At 43.8% G+C, this 23,848-nt stretch overlaps 1 protein-coding gene across 1 annotated transcript; it reads left to right on the forward strand.

The window, feature by feature from the left end:
- Nucleotides 1-12,472: 12,472 nt before the first annotated feature.
- Nucleotides 12,473-23,530, forward strand: TM4SF18 (transmembrane 4 L six family member 18; the record flags this gene model as incomplete). The annotated part of the gene is made up of 6 exons (XM_080696596.1): nucleotides 12,473-12,537; nucleotides 12,614-12,807; nucleotides 15,790-15,879; nucleotides 17,985-18,127; nucleotides 20,337-20,517; nucleotides 23,465-23,530. Exons 2-6 carry the CDS (start codon nucleotides 12,631-12,633, stop codon nucleotides 23,528-23,530), a joined length of 657 nt encoding a protein of 218 aa, XP_080552722.1. The 5' UTR covers nucleotides 12,473-12,537; nucleotides 12,614-12,630.
- Between the last annotated feature and the right edge of the window lie 318 nt (nucleotides 23,531-23,848).

Genomic DNA, 23,848 nt, shown 5'->3' on the forward strand with positions numbered 1-23,848 from the left:
GATAAGAGCCTGCCGAGGGGTTAGGCCAGTGCTGGGGCCAGCGAGGCCGGCATCGGAGCCTGCCTTGAGGCAAGGCCGGTACTGGGGCCTCTAGGCCAGGATAAGAGCCTGCCAAGGGGTTAGGCCGGTGCTGGGGCCAGCGAGGCCGGCAGCGGAGCCTGCAGTGAGGCATGACCAGTGCTGGGGCCTCCGAGGCTGGGATCGGAGCATGCCGAGGGGTTAGGCCGGTGCTGGGGCCAGCGAAGCCGGCATCGGAGCCTGCCGTGAGGCAAGGCCGGTACTGGGGCCTCCGAGGCCAGGATATGAGCCTGCCTAGGGGTTAGGCCGGTGCTGGGGCCAGCGAGGCCGGCATCGGAGCCTGCCTTGAGGCACTACCAGTGCTGGGGCCTCCGAGGCCGGGATCGGAGCCTGCCGAGGGATTAGGCCGGTGCTGGGGCCAGCTAGGCCGGCATCGGAGCCTGCCTTGAGGCAAGGCCGGTACTGGGGCCTCTGAGGCCAGGATAAGAGCCTGCCAAGGGGTTAAGCCGGTGCTGGGGCCAGTGAGGCCGTCATCGGAGCCTGCTGTGAGACATTACCAGTGTTGGGGCCTCCAAGGTCGGGACCAAAGCCAGCTTAGGGGTTTGACCGGTTCAGGGGCCAGCGAGACCAGAACTGGGTCCTCCCATGAGGCAAGGCCGCTGCCTGAGCCAGCGAGGTCTGGATCAGTCCACTGAGTAGCCAGGCCACTACTGGGACCATCAAGAGTGGGATTGGTACTTGCAACGCAGCATGCACAGAGAAATATCGCAGAAAATATAAATCAGACGCTTCTCTTAATCAGCAATAACTAGGAGGAAAAGGGCAACAGGAAGAGGTTGAGCTATAGAAAGGGCCCTATAGTGAAGCAACTAATGTGACCAATCAGAGGGTATGTAATACTGGAGGACGGAGCCTCTTTAAAACGCAGGAGGTACATAAACAAATGTATCAAAGTAAATCACCAAAGAAGTGTGGGACGGAGGGAGGGGGAGGGAATGGGACGGGGGCTGGAGGAGGGCTAATTGGATGATGTGTGCTTGTATATCCTCTCAAGTCTTGTACTCCAATGTGATTGATATATGACTACAATGCACCAATTTAAAAAATAAATTAATTAAAATAAAATAAAATAAAATAAAATAGGCCTGGAGGTAAAAAAAAAAAAAAAAAGATTTACATTTAGGTCTTTTATCTATTTTGAGTTAATATCTATATATGGTGTTAGGTAAGGGTCCAATTTTATTCTTTTTCATGTAATTATTATTTTTCAACAATATTTAGTGAAAATATTATTACTTCCTTCACCAAATATTCTTGGAAACTGTGTCAAAAATAATTTGACCATATATGGAAGAATTTATTTCTAGGCTTTTTATTTTACTCCACTGGCTTATATTTCTGCCTTTATAGCAGTACTACACTGTTTCAATTATTGTAGCTCTATAAGGTTTGAAATCAGAAAATGTACATCTTCTAGCTTTGTTCTTTTTTGAGATTGTTTTGGGTATTTAGAGTTCATATTTCATGTTAGGATAGATTTTTTCTGAAAAAAATAAATGTACAATTATTTTACCTTAAAAATATCCTCTGGTAAGAAAGAAAGCAAAAAGAAATACTGAAATGTTATCTCTAAGTGGTCAAAAGTTCGATATCAGACAAATGAATGTTATGTGAGATTATCATTGTTAATTTTGGATAAATTGCTATAATATTAGATGGCAACCATTAAGCCAAGCATGGAAAGGAGGGATGGGGAGGGAATGGTGTGGGGATTGGGTAGGGGCTAACTGGGCGATGTGTGCATGTATATCTACACAAGTTTTTATCCCATTATGATGTATGAATATAGTGCACCAATAAAAAATTTAAAAAATAAAAAATAAGATAAATGCAAATTAAAATTATACCAATATATCATTTCTCACCTACCAGATTAGCAATTCTAAAGCTTGAAAACAAACTGTGTTGGCAAGGCTATGGGGAAAACAAGAACTGCAATACCACACCCATGGAAATGCCAAATGGTACGACCCCTGATGGGAGAAACTGGGCAATATAAACAATTATGGCCAGGTATGGTGGCACACACTTGTAATCCCAGTACTTGGGAGGCTAAAACAGGAGGATGGCAGGTTCGAGGATAATCTCAACAAGTAGTGAGACTTACCAATCAAAATAAAAAATAAAATAGGGCTGGGGTTGTAGCTCAGAGGTAGAAAGCTCCTGGGTTCAATCTCTAGTACCCCCCCCACACACAAAATTATGATTATGCTTTTTACCTTTTGACCCAGAAAATCCACTATAGGAAACTACACTGAAGTTATACTTCCTTCCATCAATATGAAAAGTCATGTATATAAAGCTTTTCATTTGAATATTATTTGTAACAGGTAAAAAATTGGAAATAACCCCAATGCAACAGCGTCAGGATGTGGGACCTGATGAGAAAATTTTAGGTCATGAATGGGTTAATGATAATTATAAAAAGACTTGAGGATTCAAGTTTGCTTTTTTGCTGACTATAGCACACATGGATGCTCTCTTGCCCTTTTGCCTCTGCCATGGTATATCAAAGTAAGAGGACCCTCATCAAATGCCAAAAAGATGCTAGCACCATGATTCCAGATGTCTCAGCCTTCAGAACCACAAATCAAAGTAAATTATTTTCTCTATAAATGACCTTGTCTGTGATAATCAGTTATAGTAACAACAGACTAAGACAACTGACACTAAAGAAATTTCCCAGTGTGCCTCCCTCAAATCAAACAGGACTAAGACAACAACAAATAAGCTTTTCTCTCACCTCTGAGCTTTATCAACTTTTTCTCCCCGGATGCAACTGTTACTGGCTGAGGCCTTTTTGAATGTATCCGCTTTCAGTGTCAAATGCCCCCTCTGATTCTCTGCTTGTGTGAATGGAACAGCTCTCCGTTGCAGGCTGAGGCAGTGCTGAGCTTTGCCAGCAGAGGACAGTAGAGGGACTCTGGAGGGAAAAGAGGATCCTCTTCCTGGGAAACATCCTGTCCCTGCCCCTGTGATGCTGGGCTGCTGTGTGGGCGAAACAAAGATGCTGGGGCCATCGGCTTGCATCAGAGCCTGCCGTGAGGAAGGCTGGTGCTGGGGCCTCCAAGGCCGGGATCGGAGCCAGCTGAGGGGTAAGGCCAGTGTCAGGGCCAGCGAGACCAGAATCGGGGCCTCCCACGAGGCAAGGCTGCTGCTTGAGCCAGCGAGGTCTGGATCAGTCCACCGGGTAGCCAGGCCACAACTGGGGCCGTCAAGAGTGGGATCGGTACTTGCAACGCGGCATGCACAGAGAAATATCGCATAAAATTAAAACCAGATGCTCCCCCTAATTAGCAATAACTAGGAGGAAAGGGGCAACAGGAAGTGGTTGAGCTATAGAAAGGGCCCTATAGTGAAGCAATTAAGGTGACCAATCAGAGGGCATGGAATAGGGAAGGATGGAGCCTCTTTAAAAAGCAGGAGGTACATAAACATATGTATCAAAGTTAATCACCAAACAAGCATGGGATTGAGGGAGGGGGAGGGAATGGGATGGGGACTGGATGAGGGCTAATTGGATGATGTGTGCTTGTATATCCTCTCAAGTCTTGTATTCCAACGTGATGTATGATTACAATGCACCAATAAAAATAAATTAAAAAAAAAGATGGAGCTCATTCCAGAAAGTTCTGTGGGTGCCCCTGCTAACTTCTAGCATGCAGGCGGTCCTCTGGCCCCTTCCCAGTGAGTCCAGCGAGGGGCCCCCACCAACTTCCCCACTCATTTCAACAACACTCCACACAGGCGGTTCTTCTGGAGTTTGGTCATCACATCCCAGAAAAGGTTTTCTATCCTTCAGGCCTTGGCCCGTGGCTCCCCTCGGGGGAAAGTCCAGCTTGCCAGCCCTGGCCTGTGCCTTCCAGCTTGTCAGCTGTGGATCAGCTCTGACCCAGGGAGACCCAGTAAAGAGGGACGACTTCTTTACCATCCAAGAGGCTGCACTGTCTCCAAAGAGGGATGAATCCAGCCTGGAAGAGCACCCCATTCCCAGTTCCCTCCTTCAGGCCTTAGGCTGGGGGGACAGCTCAGAAGTATAGCATCCCTGGGGCCACAGCACCACAAAACAATGAAAATAAAAAAGAGCTTGGGGTGTAGCTCAGAGGTAGAAGGTCCCTGGATTCAATCTCTAGTATCAAATAAAGTACTAACATTAAAACGGATGGAACTATCTTAGCATCTCTTGACTCACTCTTAGACGTTAACATGACCCAGCATTTCAGCCTTGCAACCATCAGCTCAGTATTGCTGTTGTCCTTTGACCTCCACTTATTCTATTAATACGTCTGTTCTTTTAATTATTAAAACAGCTTTCACTTTCCCTTCCCTATTCTCTGTCCAATCACTCCCAATTCTTTCTGTTCCTTTTCTTTTTCCTTTTTTTTTTTTTAAAGTAAGGCATATTGAGATGTAATTTCTCTGTGTGTGTGTGTGTGTGTGTGTGTGTGTGTGTGTGTGTGTGGTATGGTACTGGGGATGAAACCCAGGGGCCTTCCACCTCCAGGCTACACTCCCAGACCTATTTTATATTTTTTTTGGAAACAGGGTCTCACTAAGTTGCTTTGGTTTTAATAAATGTACACAGTTGTCTAACAGCCACCATGATAAAAGTACTATACAAAGTATGTATAGCTCTCCCCCCAAAATTACTATATAAAGTATTTATATCCCCCTAAAAAGTTCTATGTGCCTCTTTGTGGTCAAGCACCCTGCACCCCGGGGAGTGACTGATTTGATCGCCACCCCGGAAGCTCTGTGTGAACGCGCCACACAGTGTGTCCTGGCTCCTTTCACTCAGTGGACTTCTGAGATTCACCCAGGCTGTAGAACCAGTAGCTCATTCCTTTCCACTGATTAGTATTCCTTTTGTAAATGTACAATTTATTTGCCATTTGACTGTTAACTCTTCCAGTCTTTGGTGAATGTGAATAAAGATGCTTTTGCATTCCCATCAGCAAGGAATAAGAATTTCTGTGCTTCTTTGCCAACATTTTGCCTTCATTTCTCCTCTCTCTCTCTCTCTCTCTCTCTCTCTCTCTCTCTCTCTCTCTCTCTCTCTCCCTCTCTCCCTCTCTCTCTCTCTCTCCCTCTCCCTCTCTCTCTCTTAGAAGTAGTAGTAGTATTTGGTACTGGAGATTGAACCCAGGATATTCTACCTCTGTGTTACACTCCATTCCCTATATTATTTTTTATTTTGAAACAGGTCTCTCTAAGTTGCTGAGGGCCTAAGTAGCTGAGGCTGGCCTCAAACCTGTGATCCTCCTGTGTCTCAGCCTCCCACATACTGGAATTACAGTCATGTACCACCATGCCCAGCTTAGCTTTTATTTCTGATGAAATTACTGGGGAGGGGTGACAAAAGGGAGGAAGAGATAAATTCTCCATTGTACTTGATATACATTGCTGTATATCATGTTCATATAGCATGATATACATTCCCTAATTTGTATAATGTAAATTCACAAACATATCAAAGTCAACCACTAAGCTGAACATGAGAAGGATGGAGGGGGAAGGAAATGGGGTGGGAATTGGGGAAGGGCTAAATGAGTGATGTGTGCATGTATGCCTCCACCATCTTGTACCTCATTAAGATGTATGACTACAATGCACCAATAAATAAATAAATTGATTATTTAAAAAAAGAAATTACTGGGATCATCTCTAGACTGTTGTCTTAGCACCACACCTTCTGAATAGCAGTCCATCCTTCAAATTGAAACCAGTATGCGCTTTTAAGTGTCTCTAGCCTTTATTTTCTCTGGCTTCATTTAGATTAAGTCCCGATTCCTCAGTGCTGCGCAACCGACTAAGGCTGGGAAGATGCAGGTTCTACCTGGTCCCTCTAAAGAAATAAAAAGGAGGCATCAATAAAAAGTGAGACTGCCAGGCGTGGTGGCTCACGCTTGTAATCCCAGCATTTGGGAGGCTGAGATGGGAGGATCGCAGTTCAAGGACAGCCTCAGCTACTTAGTGAGGCCCTTTGCAGCTCAGCAAGACCCTGTTTCAAAATAAAGAATATAAAACAAGGCTGAGCGTGTAGCTTGGAGGTAGAATGCCCCTGGGTTCCATCCTCAGTACCGCAAAAGAAAAAAAAAAAAAAAAGGAAGTGACACATGGCTTTTTTTCTGGATGCACCAGGCTAAAATAGGAGGTCTAAGCCTCGGGTACCCAGTGGCAGCCAGCTAGGAGCACAGAAGCTCCACGTGGAGATTTTCCACATCATGCATCTGTCTGTGTATCCGTGTGTCTGTGTGCTTGTGTGCCCACCCACTGAACTGCCTCAGCCCAGTTCATATACCAAAAGTAGCCACTGGCCGGGGCACAGAGTTACGTAAGACAGAATGTCGTCGGCAAGGACATGCTGAGCTGTGTGGCACATGACAGGGGCCAGAAGGAGCCGAGGAGGCCTGACACGCACCATGTTTCAGCTGTCCCCACAAATACAAGCCCCTTTGAGCGCTGAGCCTCATTTCCCTGGTATCCAGACATGGCCGAGTTCAACTGGTTCCAGGTGGCAGATGGAACAGGCTCTTTCCTAACTCAGTGCCACAAAGCAAATACTTCTATTTGGGCAGAGCATTGATTTTCTACTTTGATTTCTCAAGATGAAGTACCCTTCTGATTTGGGGCAGCACTGCCATTCACGCAAGCAAGTGGCTACAAGGCACATTTTCAACCAAATATCAACCCAGAGTTTATTGGCATTGTAGACGTTGTGGGTCAGATAATTCTAGAGAAAGAATTATAAACACAGATCTCAGGAAGACTGTGTCCAATCAGCCCACTCTCTGTTTACACAGCTGCCCTACTGATGCTTTTCTAATGTACTTTTAAGCAAATATTCATTCCCGATGGGTCTCTAAGCCGGACCCTGACCAGGACTTTGTGCCCAAGGTCGACGCAGGAAAGAGCAAGTCATCGACTTTGAAACCCTCGTGATGAAACCAGGCTCTGAATGTTAGCCTTTTCTGCTGCTCCATTTTGATCTTTGTGGCGAACCTTTCTTTTTGATAAACTTATTTCAGATGCTTCCGTCTTCCCCCTTTCCGATCCCCTAGGGGATTAATTCCAGGATGGTACGGTAACCCTGACTCCAAAGTGATTCAGAGGTCGCACACCAGGACTATTTTAGGTGGGGTGTTTCCTCCCAGTCACCGAGCCCCCACGTAGCAGGCATCCTGCGGATTTCCTCGGCTCTGCTGTGGAGAACAGGAAGCCGAGACCATAGGAGCCGGTACGCACAGCAGCCCCGCCACCCCTGCCAGTTACTGGAGACCAGCACACAAAAAAATCCTGATTTAATAAGAATTCCTTGGCAAGAAGATCGGGAGCTTACCGGAGTCCGGCAAGCAGCCTCAAGGATGTTATTTATGAACACACATGCTTTCTTTTTTTTTTTTCAAAGACAGATTAAAAAAAAAAAATTCTTAGGAATGAAATGAAGTCAATGTCTTAGTTCTCTGCAGTGGGGGGAGATTTCATTTGGTATTCTCACTGATGGGGTAACCAAAGACAAGAAAATTGCTCAACTTTCCTTTTCTCAATTTTTTTCAAAATTTCCAGCCAGCCCTGTCTTCTTCACCCACTTCTTGCTGAACTGTCTTCCAAGCGACATTTGACCGTGCATGTCCCCTTGAGTGTTTCTAACTACCTGGAACGTGAAGCCACCATCAGAGGTGCCATTTGCAGATTGACTGGGGACATGAGCCGTCTATGTTGACCTTTCTTGACCTCATTCCATCATAGACACGGCTTGTCTATCTAGCTAATCCATCTGGCGGAAACCCCGTATGTGTTCAGAACAGACTCTAGGCAGCCACAGCCAGGGAATGGGAATCTCCATGTTTGAAACTTTTTGTAATAAAGAACGCATCGGTGCATAAAACTATCAAAGCAAAAATGAACATCAGAAGAGTCCAAAAGGGAACAAGAGTCTCGGGTTTGACTTCTCATTCCTTATCGTGTTTTTAATTTTTTCCTTAGATCTATTTTTTTTCTTTGTACCCATGTAAAACGGGGTTATCTTCGCTTGAGCATCATTATAAGAATTCATCTTGGGGGAGCTTTTTATTGGTTAATTCTTATAAAAACATTTTCACACAAAGCCCAGCACACAGGAGGAACTCAATGAATGTCAATTTATCATGATTACTTTGAGTGAGCCCTGACTCTGAGCGCCATCTGGGAATTCCCGGAAGCCCTGGTGTTTTTACAAGGTGAGAAAAACCCAGAATATTCCACTCTCCATAAACATCAACAAAATAGACTCTCAGTCGCTCCTCTCCAAGTACACAATATTGACAATAAAACGTTTTATGAAATCTCAGCCAGGTGAAAATTTCTTAGCACCTTGCAAATGTCTGACTGAACTCAGCAGCTCCGGGTTTCTCGGCAGTAGCCAACGACCTCCTTCAGCCATCGTCCTCTTCTTCCTCTACTGCCTTTCTGGCTCCTCTTTGCAGCATCTGATAGAACCTCTGTGAGAGCAGGTTTTAAGATGGAGAAAACTGAAAATCAAATAGAGTGGTTTTATTTTTTTTTCAATTGCTCTGCTTAGAAGTCATTGTGAGGGAGGGGGGCATGTTGACCTCCACCTTAAAGGTCACCCTAAATTTCAACCCTGGGTGAAGTTTCTTCATCTCCCATCCTCAGTTCACTCTCCCTCAAGGTCATTTTCTTTCATGCCTCCAAGAGTGCTTTTAACATCTAGTTTTTTCTCCTCCTCCTCCTCCTCCTCCTCCTCCTCCTCCTCTTCCTCTTCCTCCTCCTCCTCCTTCCTCTTCTTCTTTTTTGGTTAGTGGTACTGGTGATTTAACCCAGGGGAATTCTACCTCCGAGTTACACCCCCAGTTTTTTTTTTGTTTTTTTTTTTTACTTTTTATTTTGAAATAGGATCTCACTAAGTTACTGAGACCAGATTCAACACCCTGCGAGCCTCCTGTCTCAGCCTCCTGAGTACCGGGATTACAGGTCTGTGCCTCCACACGCAGCCACACGTGGCTTTCTAAGACTGTCCATTCTCTCTGACAGTTAACAAGCCAATACCTGGTCCTTTCAGTTCCTTCCTCCCACCCTCTTGTCTTCTACCCACCATGGCCACTCAGTCCCAGGGTCACCCCTGGGATCAGTTCAATAGGACCTGTGTAGCCCAACACCACAGACTGCAGACTTGAACTACAGGCATTTATTTTCTCCAAGCCTTGGCAGCCAGAAGCCCCAAGAAAGCTGCTGGGGGGTTGGTTGGTTTCCCCTGAGGCCTCTCTTCTCGGCTCACAGATGGTCACTCTCTCATGTGAACCTTGTCCTGTGCACAGGTGCCCTGGCATCTGGCCTGTGCGTCTGAGTTTCCTCTGCTTAAGAACACTATTCTGAAGCCAGGGCGTGGTGGCGCACACCTGTAATCCCAGCATTCGGGAGGTTGAGACAGGAGGGCCATGGTTCGAGGACAGCCTCAGCTACTTAGTAAGGTCCTTTGCAACTCAGTAAGACCCTGTTTCAAAATAAAGAATAAAAAATAAGACTGGGGGTGTAGCTCAGAGGTGAAAGGTCCCTGGGTTCCATCCCCAATGCCAAAAAAAAAAAAAAAAAAAAAGAACACCAGTCTGATTGGAGTAGGGCCTGTCCTCTTGGCTTCATTGGTACTCAGCCAGCTCTTTGAAGGCCTTATCTTCAGTCCAGTCACATTTAAGGTCATAAAGAGTGGGCTATAGAAAGAGTTCAGTTGGGTGTGGTGGCGCACACCTGTTACCCCAGTACCTGGGAGGCTGAGACAGGAGGATCACAGATTCGTGGGCCTGCCTTACCAACTTAGTGAGGCTCTCTACAATGTAGGGAGACTCTGTTTCAAAATAAAAAAATAAAATAAAGGGCTAGGCATGTAGCTTGGAGGTAACATGCCTCTGGCTTCAATTCTCAGTCACAAAAAAATAAATAAATAAAAGAAGAAGGAAAATAAGTAAATAAATACATCAGGACTCATTTTCTTGGGGATATGATTTAGCCCACGACATGTTTCTAGGTCAGATCTTCACCAGTACCTGGAGCATCTCTATGACCTTAAATCCCCGCAGCCCATTCACTAGCTCCTGCCTTTCTTGCTCTCTCTCTCATAACTCTAAACCACTATCCCTCCTATTGCACCGGGATGCACGGTTCACAAGCACAGCCCCTCTTTGTTGCTGCTCCTGCCCTCTGTGTCCTCAGCCCTCCTGAGCCCGCTACAGCTCCACGGTCCTCCACTACTGTCTCTCTCCTGCGGGGATTCGTGAACTCTCTGCCCATCTCTCTCTACATAGCAATAACTATTCAACTAGAATGATATTTCTCTTGCCAACTACCCTCAAGAACTCTAGTAGATATGCATTTAGGCTGCTTGTTTGTCTTTTGGGGGGAAAAATCTAGTGTCCAGGCTTTGTTGATCCACTTGGATTCAAGACACTAAAGGGAAAAGAAATCACACCCAGGAGCAGGTGCCAAGAAACCTCTTCGAACCCTATCATAGTGCAAGACTGCTAGTTTCTAGTTTCCTTTTATTAGGGTCCAAAAGTGGCTCCATATATCTCAATTTTCTAAAAAAAAAGTATAACTAATGCTATATAAAATTACTCTTATAAAAATAATTATTCTCTTGAATTAAAAGCGCATAATTAGATAGTTTCAGGAGAAAAATAACATGTCACCTGTAAAGACTTCTGGAATCAAAATTTTTAAGATTTCGTGATTCAGACTTCTTTGGGCTTCTGTTATCTGGACTACCTTGACACTTATGTTCCTTTTTAGTTTCCCTTTTAACTGTTAAGGATGACCACAGACTGGAGCTGGAGCTCAGGGATAAGCACTTGCCCAGCATGTGTTAGGTCCTGGGATTGAACCCAGCACTGGAAAAACAAACAAACAAAATTAATAGTGGTTCACAATATTGAGTATCTTTACACACATGACTCTATGGTATTCTTTTTGTACATGTAAACTTATTTAATCTTCATGTTATCCTTTTAGAGAAAGCACGAATTCTTTTATCCCCGTTTCCCAGCTGAAAAGTTGAGACTTAAGATTATTAAGTCAGACAGAATCCCAGCAGCAAGGGGTGGAAACCAGGTCAAGCAGCCCTTGAACTCTTCTCCACTGCTGTCTATGCGTCGTTAGCATCGGTGCCAAGACTCCTTCCTGTAATTATTTTCTTGGACCATCATAATCAGAGAAGACCTGTAGCTCTTTAAGGCAATAATTTAGAAGAGAGAATTCCTAATCTTTATTTCAAACTCACTGTTTATCAAGTCTTAACAAATTACTCACCACCTTCTTGCCAGATGTGGTGGGGCATACTTGTAATCCCAGTACTTGGGAGTCTGAGACAGGAAGTCCACAGGTTCAAGGGGGCCAGCCTCAGCTACTTAGTGAGACCCTCGGCAACTTAGCAAGACTCTGTTTCAAAATTACAAATGAAAGTGCTGAGGATGTAGCTTTGAGGTAGAATGTCCCTAGGTTCAGTCCTCAGTCCTACAACAACAACAACAACAACAACAACAACAACAACAAAGTCACCCACCTTCTTTTATCTCCTCTTCTTTAATGGTAAGAAAGATGGGCATGTGTACCTGCTATGATGGTCCAGAGAGGTAGAGATGAGAGCTGTGAATTCTGGGAAGGAAGGCTATATTGATCTTGTAACAATTGGTGTTTCTCATGCCCGATCCCTTTCTTTTCTGTTTTTTTTTTTTAATTTGTTTGTTTTGTTTTTTTGTTTTTTTGTGGGGGTTTTGGTACTAGGGGTGAAATCCAGGGGCATTCTACCTCTGACCTACACCCCCAGACCCATTTTTTTTCTATTCCTTATTTTGAAACAGGGTCTCACTAAGTTGCAGAGGGCCTCACTATGTAACTGAGGCAGTCCGCGAACCTTGATCCTCCTGTCTCAGCCTCCCAAATTCTGGGATTACAAGCGTGCGCCACCACGCCCGGATCCCTTTCTTAGTCCTTTTTGTAGCCTTTCCACTTTGAAAAGTACTTGGTAAATAGTAAGCTCACAGCAAGGACTGAGTGGAAAAAAGCTACATAAAAAAGAGCATCGAGTCAGGATGACTTAACACGCGTACCCAGCTCTCACAGGAGCCTCCTTAGTAGGTTTCTCTTTAACTCTCCCTCCACTGTCGGCTAAAATTTGCCAGTCTCCATTCCAGCTCCCGCCCCAACTTCCTTCTTCAAACATGCTCAGAGTGAAGTCTTTGGTGCTTGAATCCAGGGGAAAACGACTCATTTTCAAGAGCAGTGAAAAAAAACACGGCATTCCTCTGGCACCGGAGGAAGACCAGCTCAGCTCTCCAGCCGTCGATCACTGTCTATTGTTCTCCCAACAGTGAGCCACTGATTTCACACCGAGATTGTCGGCAGTGGCAGTTGTGTCCCAAGCCCTGGCTCCTCATGAATATGAAGTGACGGGCTCTGACCCAGAAAGCGGTAGGTGATCTGAAAAGAAAAGACAGGTAGGAAGAAAGACGGGCTTTATGTGATTCTGGACTCTTGAAATCTGCAGGTCCTAAACGAGGCAAAATGGGCTCTCGGAAGTGTAAAGGCTGCCTAGGTTGTCTGCTCATCCCCCTCGCGCTCTGGAGCATCACTGTGAACGTATTATTATATTTCCCCAACGGGCAGATTTCCTATGCATCCAGCAATAAACTCACCAACTACGTGTGGTATTTCGAAGGAATCTGTTTTTCAGGTGTGATGGTAAGTGTGACTACAGAGGTTTGGGAGGTGGTGTTAAGGATTGCCTTGGATCTAGTAAAAATAATAATAATAATAATTATAATGGTTCATGGAAAAACCATTCATGTCAGGTCTGGGATTTGGAAGATGGGTGAGGGAGAGAAGGGCAGGCAGTACTTTAAGATTAGGGTGTAGCTTTGTTTTCGATAAGCTACTCAGCAATGAAACTTCGGCGATGTAGGAAATTCGTCTTAATGAAATTTTGTAGGACACTGGCCTGTAAAAATATTATACTGAAAAACATCATGAGCCTTATGTGTCAATTTAAGCTGATTAATCTCCAGTGGTATTTTTTTCCATAACAGATTTTTCTGTCTGCATGCATGGTTTCTCTGGCTTAGGGGGAGGGGGTGAGTATTAGGAGCACTTAAAAAAATCAGAGGTGTGGAGATTCAGACAAACCTGCCTGCAAATTTAAGCCCTGCTGTCTGTTCCATGAGAACCCTGGCAGGTTACTCCAAAACTTATAGCCTTAGTATCCACATTTTAAAAAGGTGAATAAATTATTAAATAATAGGGCTTAAAATAAATCAAGTAAGGTGCCAAGGACAGACACTGATTCAAAGTATGTAACCAGTGGCTCGCATCATCATAAATACTCATTGAAGAAGGGGACACATGACCATTTAATAGTCATACATTATACCTCTACTAACGGAGGATGTTTTAAAATAGAAACTTAAATTGTCAATGGTAAGAATCCATGAGTGTTTTCCTGATGACTTTGTGTTCTTTAAATATAAACAAACCAACAGTAAATCATGTTGGCAACTTAGAGGAAAAGACACCTCTCCTGATCGTCTGGTCGTCTGGTTTCTAAAAATAACATATTGTGCACCATCAGCTCACCAGCCCACTATAAATGAAAAAGGGAATTCATTACACTCCATCTCCACATTTGTGGAGGTGTTTGTTATAATAATTGAATTATATCAGAAGGCAGTTTTCATTTCATTCTGATTTCATTTTGTGTTTGCAGATTAAATTAGTAAACTTTAAAATAGGACGACCCAGTGGTATTGAAGTTGTTATGTAACTGGTATCTACTAATGCTGTTACTGGTGCGTTTAGTACAATATACTGAGGTCCGTGAAAACACTCATGTCCTTGGACTTGGTGATCCCAAATCTTATCATTCATTTTGAGGAAATAACCGAAAATAAAGAAAGAGTGTATAGTAGCATTATTTGTAACAGTGAAATAACTTAAAAATGGCATCCTAACAGAGAAATGGCTAAATATATGTGGTATGTTATTTCCATGCAGTAATGAAAAATTATGATTATGAAAATAGAGCAATATAGAAAATGCATGTTATTTTATGGTAAGTGAAAAAAGATACAACACATTTGGACAAATTGCCATCGCAAATCACAAGGGTTCTGCTTTAGAAGATGCATAAAAAAAGTTATTCTTGCAACTATGTAAAGCTTTTTTTTTTTTTTTTTTTGGTGGTACTGGGGTTCCTGGAAACCCTTCTATCTCCGGGCTACACTCCCAGACCCATTTTTTATATTTTTTTATTTGGAAAGAGGGTCTCCTAAGCCAGCGAGGCTGGCTTCAAACCTGCGCAATCCTCCTGTCTCCACCTCCCAAGCGCGGGGATTACAAGCGTGCGCCACCACGCCCGGCTATGTAAAGCATTTTAATGTATTTATTTCCAGTGTTGTCTGAAATAAGGAGGGTGGTGAAATAATGGGTAATTTTCTTCCACTGCTCATTAGTCCTCTGTATTGCAATTGCATTAAGAAAAATAAATAAATAAAGAGGCAGTCGCTTTTTCAACAGTCAATGCCTGAGCAGCAGAACTCCAGGGGCTAGGGTTAAGTATTTCTGCCACTATTGTAAAGGACCTGGTTCCTGCACTTCAGCTTTATTTTATCATTGTTTCCTTTGGTATATAACTGTAGTGAACTGAGGAGTCGCAGGGAGTAAGTAAGATCAAACCAGGATCAGTTAGAATCTGTAATAACAAATGGTGTTGGAAAGAGAAATATAGGACTACTTTGGCTTATTACCCAGGTAAAATGTAAAGCTGGGAGAAAAGCCTTCTCCAGCTTTATAATTTCTAGGAATTGCTAAAATATACTTTTGAAAGTACATCAAATCATTTTAGGATAAAAGAGAGAAATATAAATAATTAAATGGACAGATAAAGGAATGAAAGATGAAGGAATCTGGCAACCTGAAATGCTGGCTACAAACAAGAAAGTAACAGTGAACCTCAGCTTCAGGATTCATACTGAAAAGGGAGCGCCACGGACGGAGGGAGAACTTCCCAGAAGCTGTTGTCCATACCTGTCTTAGCCAGAAATTATGACAGTAAAGAAATCCATGTTCTCTGCAGAGCTTGAGCCCTTTTCCCAAGAGAGGGAAGTAAAATCCACTGAATTCTTCCAGTGAGTTGATATGATACAGACAAAATACACTGAAAAGTTTGCTTGCAAGGGGAAACCGAACTTGCTTTAAAGAGATAAAGTTTCAGGCGGACCAGGCCTCTCCCTTCTGCTCCGCAGAGGTCAGTAACTGGAGAGAAGCTGGCAAACTGCAAGCCCTGGTGCAGGATTTCCTCCGCCCTCCACAACTGAGTCAGCGGAAAATGCAGGTTGGCGGCCCCAGGTGGCAGTCTCCCGTCCATACTCCGACTCCTCGGTATCTCTTAGCTTCAGCTAATTGCAGACACAGGAGCAACAGCTAATGTTTATCAAGCACTTACTGTGAGCAAACACTAAACCCTAAATGTCACATAGGACTTCCTAACAATCCAGCAAGGTGAGTTTTCGCTCTATTATATGGAGAAGTACTCTCAGGTTCACACAGCCAGAAGGCGGCAGAGCTGGGATTGAAGCCAGGTCTTCCTGACTCAAAGCCTGTGCTTGGAACCCTGTCCTCTGCCGGTCCTCTGAGCTCCATCTCTCACAGGTGATCTCTTCCCTCCCGTAGATGCTGATAGTAGCAGCGATTCTTCTCATACTGGACAGTGATAACAACTATAAATGTTGCCACAGTGAGAACTGCAGCAAAAACTACATGGTAGGAGCAGTGGCGGGGGATGGTTGGGTGGGGGGCAGCTTTATTTGCTCTTGTTCAGAAACAAGTCAGTGTAGGCCGTGTTGTACCACCTGATGAGCCCAGTGTTCAAGGAGTCGACTACAGACAGTGGCTTGCACTTTGCTGACAATATTCTTCCTTCCTTCCTTCCTTCCTTTCTTTCTTTCTTCCTTTCTTCCTTTCTTCTTTCTTTCTTTTTCTTTTCTTAGTAGTACTGGACATTAAACCCAGGGACATTCTACCTCCCAACTACCCCCAATCCCCCATTTTTTTGGGGGGGGTACTGGGGATGGAACCCAGGGGCATTCTACCTCTGGGCTACACCCTAGCCCTATTTTTTATTCTTTATTTTGAAACAGGGTCTCACTGAGTTGCAAAGATACTCACTAAGTAGCTGAGGCTGTCCCCGAACCCAGATACTCCTGTCTCAGCCTCCCAAACGCTGGGATTACAAGCATGTGCTACCACACCTGGCTCTTATTTTTTAATTTTTATTTTGAAACAGGGTCTCACTAGGTTGATGAGACTCTCACTATTTGCTGAGGGTGACCTCGAACCTGTAATCCTCCTGTCTCAGCCTCCCAAGTACTGAGACTCTAAGCGTGCACACACTGGTTCCAATAAGAGGAAGTGATTTTTTTTCTCCCATGCCAAACTACCCTGCTTGGCATCCCCGTTTCTGTCTCCATTTCACCCAAGTGTCCCAACTCTGGGATTTATCCTTTCGATTTGTGTCTGGCCACTCATTTCCTCCTCCATGTATCCGTATATTCCTCCAGCTGCTGTCTTTGTTGCCTTTGCTGGAAGTTGTCACCATCTCTGGGCTTTCTCACCCCCGGATTCTGCGTCACCAGTGCCAGACAATCTTCCAGAAGCTCATTTTAGTCAGGTCACTTCCTTACTCAGAAACCAGTTCATCACTTGTTAGAAACACAACTTATTTTAAGTTTAGGTCAATCAAGGTGAGCCTGGGACTCCAAAGAACAAGGAGGTGCTCAAAGAGGGATAGGGTTATGCTGAGGAGTTGACTTGAAGGTGTATCCCCACTGCCCAAATCTGGACCACATGGGCACCTAACACAGTAACAGCCATTTGAGATGATTGCACATCGAATTACAAAGTCAACGATGGTCTCATACTCTAGCATGTGAAAACATTAAATATCATCTTGACAAAAGAAAAGCAGATGCCACAGCTTGTTATTTTTGGAGAATTCACCCTACCTAAAAAGTAACAGGTCTCAGCTGGGCGTGATGGCACACACTTGTAATCCCAGCATTTGGGAGGCTGAGACCAGAGGATCGCGGTTGGCAGACAGCCTCAGCTACTTAGTGAGGCCGTCCGTAATTTAGTGAGACCCTGTCTCAAAAAATAATGAATAAGCCGGGCGTGGTGGCGCACGCTTGTAATCCCCGCGCTTGGGAGGCGGAGACAGGAGGATCGCGCAGGTTCGAAGCCAGCCGCGCTGACGTAAGAGACCCTGTTTCAAAAATATAAAATAGGTCTGGGAGTGTAGCCCGGAGGAAGAAGGGCTTCCAGGAACCCCAGTACCACCAGAAAGAAAGAAAGAAAGAAAGAAAGAGAGAGAGAGAGAGAGAGAGAAAGAAAGAAAGAAAGAGAAAGAATAAAAATAGGGCAGGGGCTATAGCTCGGAGGTTGAATGCCTCTGGGTTCCATCTTCGGACCCGCAATGAATAAATAAATAAAAATAAAAATAGAAGTAACAGGTCTCAATAAGTCACTTCGAGCTGATGGTTCACACCCGTTGGCCGTGTTTCTGTAGCAGATGATCATTAGTTTAATGTCAAAATTCCAGGGAAAGAAAAAGAAGAAATTTGGCTCAAAATTCGAACTATTTGTAAATTCAGTTTTGATCTAGTTTCCTCTAAGGGGCGCCAAATGAAAAGTCACTTTGAAATGCATTTTTTACAGATCAAATATGTTTGGGTTCCATGTTTGCATCTTTATGTGAGCGTCTGGTACTGCAGCAGGTGTGGCTGAGCAGGGCAGGGTACAGACCTATCACTCACCTGCAACACTCCTTCACCTCACCCCATGGCGCAAACCTTCTTCTGTGTCTAATTTAGACCCTGCTGTCGATGATCTTTTCCGCCCTTGGAATTGCTTTCTCTGGATACTCCCTGGTCATATCTGCTCTGGGACTCATTCAGGGCCCATACTGCCGCACCCTTGATGGCTGGGAATACGCTTTTGAAGGAACTGCAGGACGGTAAGGAGAAATTCCCCAAACCCAGGAACATCTGGCCTCAGGCTCAGGCCCATTCCTATGATTAGTATGGGGACCCCACAATTCTGCTACTTTAATGCAGAATTTTCCTCTTGGTTTACTAATAATCAGATCAATTTATTCATTCCTGCACATACCTTTATTTCCATATTTATTTCTGCAGTCTTTTAATGCAATATCCATTCAATATGGCTGCTATGAGTTTATTCAAACTAAGGGTGTGTTTTTTTTCCCCCTCAAACTTCAGACTGGGGCCCTGTGGCTATCATGGTCTGGTAACTTCTAGAGCGTAAGGCCTGACTAGTTCTTGCAACTCAGTCTTCTTTTGAGGCCAGGATGGACACCTAGTCTGTTACAAAAGTGCAAAAGGGCTTGTCTGGGAGGAAATTATGGTGTCCCTGGGTGGTAATACTCTGGGTCATAGCTGCAGGAAACACAGAATTAGGACCAGGCAGGCCAAACAAGGAAGGTTAGTCTGTGATCCAGAAATAAAATGAGGTGCAGGAGGTTGTGGAAGGAGCCAAACTCTTCCTTAATTTGTCATGAAGAAGGCTCTAGAGCAGAGCCCTTGTGCAGAAGGCTGGTGGCTCGAACCTCCCAATCCCGTATCTCAGACGGTGTCCCTCCAGCCTTGTCCTGGCCTTATGGGCTACCAGCATCTGCAGAGCCAATTCAGAAGGAGCAGGGCCCAGACAGAGAGGCCAGAGAGGCCCCCTGAATCTCCTTGTGTCCATGCTATGCTCAAAATTGTAACCAATGAAATGAGAGAGCATCTCTACCATTCCCTGGGGAAGTTCCACTGTCTTCTCCACACCTGCGATTGGCTCTGTTTGTCTCAGTGAGGTCTCACACGCACACCTAGGCCCGGGACGGTCCAGCTGCCTTCATTACAAAGGTTTCACAAGATGCCATGTGCTCTGACCCCTGGTAGAAGGCAGGTCTTTCCCTCAGACCAGGGCAGGGGAACCTAGACAACAACCTTAGGCCTTCTTGAGCAATTAGAGGAGCCACTCTTGTGGGTCTGAAGCAGCTCAGAAAAGGGGACCTTCAGGGAGAAATTCCTATGGGGACAAAAGACCTATTTTTATATCATCAGCCCTAAACTTTTCCCTACCCCCAAACCAAAGTAGTGCGTGAGTTTCAGGCTGTTCCTGTGCCCCTCCATCACTCCCTGGAGCTGCCTTTGATGTTTGTTTTCACCGGCCTCTTGACCAGGGAAAAATGTGCGCAGGTGAAATATTGCTTACAGACCACACAGGAACGCGATCTCTGGTCTCCCAGGGAAGGTTCCAAGGCCTGGCAAATGCACGGTGGAGCGAGACTGATATCAAAGTGGTGCATTTAAGTTACTCATTTGTGCATTTATTCAACAAGTATTTATTGAACACCTGGGTCTTAGGTTTATTGATAGAGAATCAGAGACATTTACAGGGCTTCCCTTCCCCTTTAGTAACTCACATAGAACTGATCAAAGGTTCCGCTGAGATGGACGCCTTAGGGAAAATGCTGTCCTGGGACCAAAGGTCTCTGATGTTAGAGATATGGATTGATGTCTCTGCCATCCTACTAATAAGCCATAGGATGTCAGGCAAACACATGGATATCTCTGAGCCTCTGTATATTGGGGATCATAATCATTTCTACCTCGCAGGTTTGAGCATTAAATGGAAGCAGTACACAAATACGAGATAAATTTTCTTTACCCTGCACGCTCCTGGATGCCACATGCCAGGCTCCACCTGCCAGTTGGCCAGCAGGTCCAGCCATGGTCTGATGACTGGTGAGATCCCAAATCAGTTCCTATCCAGTAAATACCTATTGATCTTTACAGTATATTAGGCACCACCTCAGGCCTGGCCATTCAGAGATGAACAAAATACAGCCAGTGCCCTCAAAGGGAAATCTGGCAATGAAACAGAAAACAGATACGGATATAGCGATAGAGATGTAGATACATATAGAGAGATAATTACAGCAAGTGCAGTTGTTGATGGGCTGGAGCTGTGTGTGGAGGGTGTGAAGGAAGTATAGGGTGAACTTCTCTCTTCCTCCTTGGCCCTGCTAATGAAGTTTAAAAGAGGAATAGATCATGGCAGAGCCTGGGAGAGACGCAGAAACCCCTCCAGCCATCTGGTTTTAAAGCATCGAATGTGCCCAGGCGCCTTGTTGCTATCTCCCTCCTCTCTCCCAGTTTCCTCACAGACGCCAGCATCTGGACTCAGTGCCTGGAGCCGGCGCACGTGGTCGAGTGGAACATCATTCTGTTCTCCCTTCTCATCGCCCTCAGTGGGCTCCAAGTGATCATCTGCCTCATCCGAGTAGTCATCCAGGTATCCAAGACGCTGTGTGGGACCTACTCAGTCATCATCCAGGTAACATCCTCCCCGGCCCCGTACCTTTTCCACTCACCTTCTCCTTCCTGGAATTCACCCAGTCCCCTAGCATCTCACCATTAGCTTTCCAATTCTATGGATCTCATGGTTACTTAAGCTCTAAATTCTCCATATTTGTCCAGGAGTCTCCTGCGTCTGTTGGCTTGCCTAGGTGGATCCAATCAGCTCAGTGATTGTAAAATTCACATCCTGTGGCCGGACGTGGTGGCGCACGCTTGTAATCCCCGCGCTTGGGCGGCGGAGACAGGAGGATCGCGCTGGTTCGGAGCCGGCCTTGCTGGTTTAAGAGACTCTATTTCCACATAAAAATGTTAAAAAAATAGGTCTGGGAGTGTAGCCCATGGGTGTATACCGGAGGTAGAAGGGCTTCCAGGAACCCCAGTACCACCAAAAAAAAAAAAAAAAAAAAAAAAAAAATTCACATCCTGTGTTGTATAGTGAAGACAGTTTGAGAACTGGGCGTGGTAGCCCACGCTTGTAATCCCAGGACTTGGGAGGCTGAGACAGGAGGATCATGCAGGTTCTAAGCCCGCCTCAGCTACTTAGTGAGGATCTCCGCACCTTAGTGAGACCCTGTTTCCAAATAAAAATATAAAATAGGTCTCTGGGAGTATAGCCCAGAGGTAGAAAGCCCCTGGATTCTATACCCAGTACCACCAAAAAAACAAAAAAACAAAAAAAAAACAGTTTTTGTGTTGTAAGTGAGCACCATTTTTTCATCGTTCAATGTAGAGATAACCAAAAGGATGAAGAAATTTTACCATTATTAAGAATTTCCATGGTTATGAGATAATCAAAGGCTCATAACCTTATCTTGCTACTACTGCTGCTGCATTCAAACTATTAAAACTGCTTCATACTGAGTACAGAGACAAGTGGTCTGAGAAGGGAACTATATCTTTATCCCACTGAAACTACTTCAACTTTATCTGCTAAAATACTGTTAATTGAGTTATGATTGAAATTGTGAAACCTATAAGTGAGATTAGTCAGCTACAAAAAGTAAAAACTTGGCTGCTCTCCCTAATATGTGGAAACGAGGGAGAAAATGGGTCACAGGAAGAACTCTAGATGAAGAAGGAGAAACCTTAGATCAGCAAATAAGGTGCCCCAACTGAGGGGATGAGAAGGGGAAAGAGGGAAATTCTCTAATGCACATGATGTACATTCACAAACATATCAAAGTCATTCACTAAGCCAAACACGAGATGAAAAGAGGATGGTGGGAATGGGGTGGGAAGTGAGGAAGCGCTAAAAGAGTGATGTGTGCATGTGTGTCTCTACCATCTTGTACTCCATTGAGATGTATGACTACAGTGCACCAAAAAAATAGAAATTGCTAGGCCTATTTAACAAGTCAAGAATAAAGAGATATCATCAATGAGAAATCCATATTTTGTTTAAAAACATATGATGCAGAATACCTTTCTGAACAGTTTTAACTAGGTATTTTTTATGCCATGCTATCATGTTTTGATTATAAAACATCAACTCGCCCGATGTGGTGGCACACGCTTGTAATCCCTGTGCTTGGGAGGCTTAGACAGAAGATCACACTGGTTCGAAGCCAGCCTCAGCTGGCTTAAGAGACCCTGTTTCCAAATAAAATATAAAATAGGTCTGGGAGTGTAGCCCAGAGGTAGAAGGCCCCTGGGTTCCATCCCCAGTACCACCAAAACAAAAACAAACAAAAACAAAAACAAACAAACAAAACATCAACTTAAGTTGCTACCTTGGGTTGTAGATTGTTACTCAAGACAAATTATAACTTTACTCACTTGACTTTTCTATTTTTTTTCCAATAGCCTGGAATCATTTGAATAAGGACAAGGATGTTTTCCATTACCAAGAAAAAGCTGTCTACTGACTCTGATATCCACTGTCCACACTTGAGGGCGATATTCAAATGGTGGTGTAACTTCCATTTGGTGTTCACAGTGCCCTGTTTGTGAAATTTACAATCCTCACCGAAAATGCCAATTTTGCCACAATTTCATTTAGAAGTTTTTCAAAGTACTATGTTGTCAAGAACTTCAAAACTGTGTACCTTTTAACCAAACAAGTTCATTTCCAAGAATCTATACTGTAGAAACAAATATGAATATAAGGCAAAATTTTATGCAAATGTGTACATTATGATATTGTTTAATATTCTGGAAAATTAGAAATACCTACAAATGTATAACTTGATGGAAAAGATTAAAGAGTGGTACATTAAGTGTAAAATTATATAGCAATTACATGTGATGTTTTAGAGGTTATCAATAATCTACATAAAAACAGTTTACAAATTTTTGTTTACAGCACTATCATAATTGTTTAAAATAAAGTACAAAATAATAAAAGTTTAGGATAAAACTACAGCTGGAAGAAAATATTAACAAAATATTAGCTATGGTTGATTTGGGTCAAAGATGATCTTTCTTCCTACTTTTTAAAGATCTAAAGCTTTCTCTATTGAAAATATTTTTCTGTAAGTTTTTTAAAACTCATATTTTTACTATTAAAATTTTCCCATTTCTCAACCTTTAGAAGTCATATGTTCTTTCAAGTGTTTCTCAACATTGAGTATCTGTAAACATTGGGGAATAATACTTCAATCAACTTTCAATGAGGAAAATAGTGATATGGATAAGCCAAAAAGAATTTTATAATAATGTATAAAATGTGAGTAAACTCTTGAGTCCTGAGTGTGGTGGATGAGAAACATTTTCTTCAAACATCAGGTGCAAAATTCCATATATGAAGTTGTTCAATTTGTCGTCCGGTTCTGTAATATCATTCCTCTTGGGCCATTTACTTGATTTAAGGATGCCGTGAGGGTTAAAGGCGTATATATGTATGTACCGATTTGTATACACTTGTTGGTATATGTATCTCATACAACAGAGCCTGACACACAATCTGATTTACACGTGGCCCATAGCATAGTGTTAAAGCTGTGCCCTGGAGTCAGATTGCTCAGGTTCAAATCCGGGCTCTGCCTTATTAGCCGTGCAACCTTGGTCTAGTTTATTTGACCTCTCCGTGCCTCAGTTTCTGAATCTGTGAAACAGGAATAATAATAGTGTTGTGAAGATTAAGTGGGCCAGTACATGTAAAACTTTTAGGTCGAGGGCAACTTAAATTAAAACCCAGGTGTGGTGAAAGGTCAAGATTTGGGATGGCCAAGACTTGGAAATACTACAAAACAGCAAAAGGAAAAGAGTTCTGTAGAAGAGAAGTAAGACTAAATGAGTCAGAGAGAGACTGTGTAAGAATGGAAGCAGTAGTGGGAGAGGACAGAAGCTGCTACACTGCGGACCGTGAT

Source organism: Muscardinus avellanarius (assembly GCF_963383645.1).
Source record: "Muscardinus avellanarius genome assembly, chromosome: 5".
Lineage (NCBI taxonomy): Eukaryota > Metazoa > Chordata > Mammalia > Rodentia > Gliridae > Muscardinus > Muscardinus avellanarius.